Source organism: Colobus angolensis, unplaced genomic scaffold, assembly GCF_000951035.1.
Source record: "Colobus angolensis palliatus isolate OR3802 unplaced genomic scaffold, Cang.pa_1.0 Scaffold22, whole genome shotgun sequence".
Classification (NCBI taxonomy): Eukaryota; Metazoa; Chordata; class Mammalia; order Primates; family Cercopithecidae; genus Colobus; species Colobus angolensis.
In genome coordinates this window covers 4,810,716-4,815,535 of record NW_012115377.1, presented here as the reverse complement: position 1 = coordinate 4,815,535, position 4,820 = coordinate 4,810,716, and the positions used below count along the sequence as shown (strand labels likewise).

The 4,820-nt window shown below is 50.6% G+C and overlaps 1 protein-coding gene across 1 annotated transcript in view; it reads right to left on the bottom strand.

Moving 5' to 3' along the window:
• ARHGEF18 (Rho/Rac guanine nucleotide exchange factor (GEF) 18) overlaps positions 1–4,820 on the bottom strand; it is a 148,997-nt gene that overhangs the window by 117,646 nt on the left and 26,531 nt on the right. The window contains exon 3 of the mRNA XM_011943634.1: positions 595–854. Coding sequence (XP_011799024.1) covers positions 595–854 — 260 coding nt within the window. The remainder of the gene's footprint in view (positions 1–594; positions 855–4,820) is intronic.

The window sequence follows — 4,820 nt, the reverse complement described above, 5'->3', positions numbered from 1 at the left end:
GTCAGGAGTTCGAGACCAGCCTGACCAACATGGTGAAACCCCATCTCTACTAAAAATACAAAAATTAGCCTGGTGTGGTGGTGCACGCCTGTAATCCCAGCTACTTGGGAGGCTGAGGCAGGAGAATCGCTTGGACCCGGGAGGCGGAGCTTGCAGTGAACCGAGATCACGCCACTGCACTCTAGCCTGGGCAATGTAGTGAGACTCCATCTCAACAAAAAAAGAGAATCTAATGCCTGATGATCCCATCACCTCCAGAATGGACCAGCTAGTGCAGGAAAACAAGCTCAGGGCTCCCACTGATTCTACATGATGATGAGTTGTATAATTACTTAATTATGTATTGCAATGTAATAATAATAGAAATAAAGTGCACGATAAATGGAATGTGCTTGAATTATCCAGAAAGTATCCCCTTTCCCCCCGGGTCCATGGAAAAATCATCTTCCATGAAACCGGTCCCTGGTGCCAAAAAGGTTGGGGACCATGGCAGGTGCAAGGGGCAGCTTCTCTCAAGACCTGGCTCTGGCCTTCTGGACCCCTGCCCTGTCCCGGGGGTGCATTGTGGGAGGCAGGCAGCAGCAGGGAACTGACCTCCGCCAGCTCTCTGAGCAGCTCCGCGACCTTTCCCAGCTGCGCCGCCTTGACAGATCCTGGGACCCCGCCAAGTTGGAGAAAAGAGAATCCCTTCCTGGTTCTTCACTGGGGGCGCGGCTGTCTGAGGCCTCCCCAGGCTGGCTGTGGGAAGGGGCCCCAAGGCCCAGGTCCTGCAGATACTCGCTGCCCTGAAGGGCCCCCAAATCCAGGCTGAGGTCCTCCGCACTCTCGCTGAGCCGCCTGGGGAAATCATCCTCCTGTAGTGGGAGGGTGAGGAGAGAGAAGATGTTCACCAAGGGGCAGCAGAGCCTGGGATCTCTTGACCACAAGGTCCCTGCTCCCAACGTTCAGACCCTGTCTGTCTCCCACCTAGGCTCAGCACCCTTCTTACAGCGAGTGGAATGGAATGGGAAGGAGTAGTCCCCCAGTGCCCTGCCTAACCTGGACCTTCAAGACCTCACCCCCACAAAAGGACCAGAAGTCTGGTCTTCCATGCCAAATTCCCCTACTTCTAGCCTTGGCGAAGCACTTCTCATCACTGAGTTTCCATCTGATTATCTTTTTTTTTGGTTGTTTTTTTTTTGGTACAGTTCCTGCTCCGGTTCCTATTTCTTTTTCCTTCCCTTCTTTTGTCTTTCACTTCCCTCTTCTCCCAGTCATTCTATTTGTCATTCTGTCCAGCCAGGGCACCTACCTTTTCTTCTCCTTGCAAAACCTCCTCTCCCACCCGGCCCATCCTGAGTCTGTCTGGTGAACTCCTATGCATCCGTCAAAACCCAGCTTGGGCATGCCCTCCAGGTTGCTTTCCTGACTCCTCAAGGTTGGTAAGATGCCCCTTCTCTGGGCTGTCAGGATCTGGAGGACAGGAATTGTCCTTTTTCAGGCCTTTGTTAGGACTGTCTGCACACAAGATTTGGTGGGTAGGTGGGTGGGTAGGCTTCCCCCATGGCTCCATGTGAGGCCAGTGCTGAGATGCGGCTCCAGGCATCCATGTGATCTCAGGCAGCCCTTGGTAGATGCTGTCAATTTGTCAGCTGCACATCTTGGCCGGCAGGAGGCAGGAGGTCCGTGTCCACACCTGTCTTGGGATGAGGAAGGAGGAGCTACGCAGCATTTGCCCTTTTACCTGAACTCACCCATGTTGATGTCTTTATAGATTTGGCCCCTCCCTTCTTTTTATTGCAGTGAGATACACATCACATAAAATTTATCAACTTTTTTTTTTTTTTTGAGATGGAGTCTTGCTTTACTGCTGAGGCTGGAGTGCCGTGGCATGATCTCAGCTCACTGCAACCTCCACCTCTCGGGTTCAAGCGATTCTTCTGCCTCAGCCTCCTGAGAAGCTGGGATTATAGGCACTCTCCATTATGCCCAGCTAATTTTTGTATTTTCAGGAGAAGACGGGGTTTCACCATGTTGGCCGGGCTGGTCTCGAACTCCTGACCTCAGGGGATTCGCCTGCCTCGGCCTCCCGAAGTGCTGGGATTACAGGCATGTGCCTGTAAAACCACTTCTGGAGAATTTATATATATTTTTTAGTAGAGACGGGCTTCACGATGTTGGCCAGGATGGTCTTGAACTCCTGACTTCAGGTGATCTGCCTGCCTCAGCCTCCCAGTGTTGGGATTACAGGCAGGAGCCACCGCTCCCTGGCCCATCTCTTAACCATTTTTAAGTGTCCAGTTCAGCATCATTAAGCACATTCCCATTGCTGTACAACCATCACCTCCATGTATCTCCAGAACTTTCTTATCTTCCCAAACTAAAATTTTGTTCCCATGAAACACTCCCTCCTCCTTTCCCTCCCCAGCCCCTGGCACCCACCCTTCTACTTTCTGTCTCCATGAATCTGACCAGGCCTGGCGTGGTGGTCCATGCCTTGGAATCCCAGCAATCTGGGAGGATCGCTTAAGCCCAGGAGTTTGAGACCAGCCTGGACGACACAACAAGACCCTATCTCTACAAAAAAAAAAAAAAATTTAAATTGAGCTGGGCATGGTGGCAGACTACTTGGGAGTCTGAGGTGGGAGAATCACTTGAGCCTGGAGGTTGAAGCTGCAGTGAGCTGTGATCATGCTACCGCACTCTAGCCTGTGTGACAAAGACCCTGTCTCCAGAAAAAAAAAGCGGGAGGTGGTAAATCTTGAACCCGACGAGTCCAGAGACCTCCTACGAGGGGAATCAGACAGTATTTGTCCTTTTGTGTCTGGTCTATTTCACCGAGCATAGCATCCTCACGGTTCCTCCACATTGCGGCATGTGTCAGAATTTCCTTCCTTTTTAAGGTTGACTTGTATTCCATTGTGTGGATGGATCACATCGCATTTATTCATCCATCCATCAACGGACACCTGGGCTCTTTCCATCTATTGGCTCTTGTGAATAACGCTGCTATCAACATCAGTGTGTGAATATCGGTGAGTCCTTGCTCTCAGTTCTTCTGGGAAGATATCCAGAAGTGGAATTGCCGGATTTTATGGTCATTTTATTTTTATATTTATTTATTATTATTATTTGAGACAGAGTCTTGCTCTGTCACCCAGGCTGGAGTGCAGTGGCACCATCTGGGCTCACTGCAACCTCTGCCTCCTGGGTTCAAACGATTCTCGTGCCTCACCCTCCTGAGTAGTTGGAAATACAGGTGTGCACCACCACGTCAGGCTGATTTTTCTATTTTCAGTAGAGACACGGTTTCATCATGTTGCCCAGGCTGGTCTCAAATTCCTGATTTCAGGTGATCCTCTCCCACTCGGCCTCCGAAAGTGCTGGGATGACAGGCGTGAGCCACTGCGCCCAAACTCTTTTATTATTTTTTGAGACAGCCTCCCGCTCTGTCACCTAGGCTGGAGTGCAGTGGTACAGTTGCATGGCAATTTTAGGTTTAACTTTCTTTTTTTATTTTATTTTTATTTTTCTGAGATGCAGTCTCACTCTGTCGCCCAGGCTGGAGTGCAATGGTGCTATCTCGGCTCACTGCAATCTCTGCCTCCCGGGTTCAAACAGTTCTACTGCCTCAGCCTCTCGAGTAGCTGGAATGAAAGGCGCCTGCCACCAAACCAGGCTAATTTTTGTATTTTTAGTAGAGATAGGGTTTCACCATCTTGGCCAGGCTGCTCTCCTGAACTCCTAACCTCATGATTCACCCGCCTCGGCCTCCCAAAGGGCTGGGATTATGGGCGTGAGCCACTGTGCCTGGCTAATTTTAGGTTTAACTTCCTAAGGACTCACTCTACTGTTTCCACAGCCTGCCTTCTTCTTGAATCTCTCCTTTGTGGCCACCATTCTCGTTTCCCTCCCACCTCCCTGCTGACTCCTCCTCTGCCTCCTCTTCCTCCCTCTGCCTTTTGATCACCAGGGTCCCTCTTTTTCAGTCTCTTTCTAAAGAACCACAGCTCTAGCTCTGGCTGGCCCTCATGTGACTTGGGTGGCAGCTTCCTTTCAAATCCCCACTTATCCCCCAAATGGCTCCATTCCTACCCCCGGTGCCTGGACAACCTCCTACTGTCTTCTCTGTCTCTGCCCCCGAAGGTTTTTTTGTGTCTCTGGTTTTCATTCTCCTGTGAATATAAACATGTCAGGACAGCCTCTTGGCCTGGCTGAGCCTCCCTCTTTCTCCTGCATCTGGCCTCCCTCAGAGGAGGCAGAGGTGGGAGCCAGGCCAGAGATGGGGGTGGAGCCGGGGAGTGGGGAGCCGGGCAGTACAGGCTGTTCCAGCTCCCACTGGTAAGTACATTGAGGGAGGGAGACAGTGAGTGTCTCATCTTTTATTTTGGAGCTTGCACCTTTGCTCTGACATATCTTGGGCAAGAAAAGATGAGAACCAGCCCAGTGGGGGTCTTTCTAGGTATCTGAGTAAACATCGTATGCTGCCCCGCTGGCCCTGACACCCCAGAGAGGACGCTATAAATCCAGGCTCCTGTTCCCTACACCCGGGGCAGCCTTGGGGGATGGGACCCCCTGTCAAACCCAGAGGCGAAGCAGCCCAGGGTTCCCCACTCTTCAGAAGGGCTCACCACGCACAGTTTTTCATAGTACATGGGTAAATGCTTCTTTTAAAAATGTAAATAGCTATTGATCTTGTTGTCTATTGGAAAAATATAACACACCAAAGCAGCTTCAAGCATAATGTGTCCCTGGTCCCATTTTGTCATGTAAAAAAGTGGCTTGATTTCAAACAAAATGGCATAAATCATAGAGCAGATAGCCTGCCTTTTCTTTCTTTC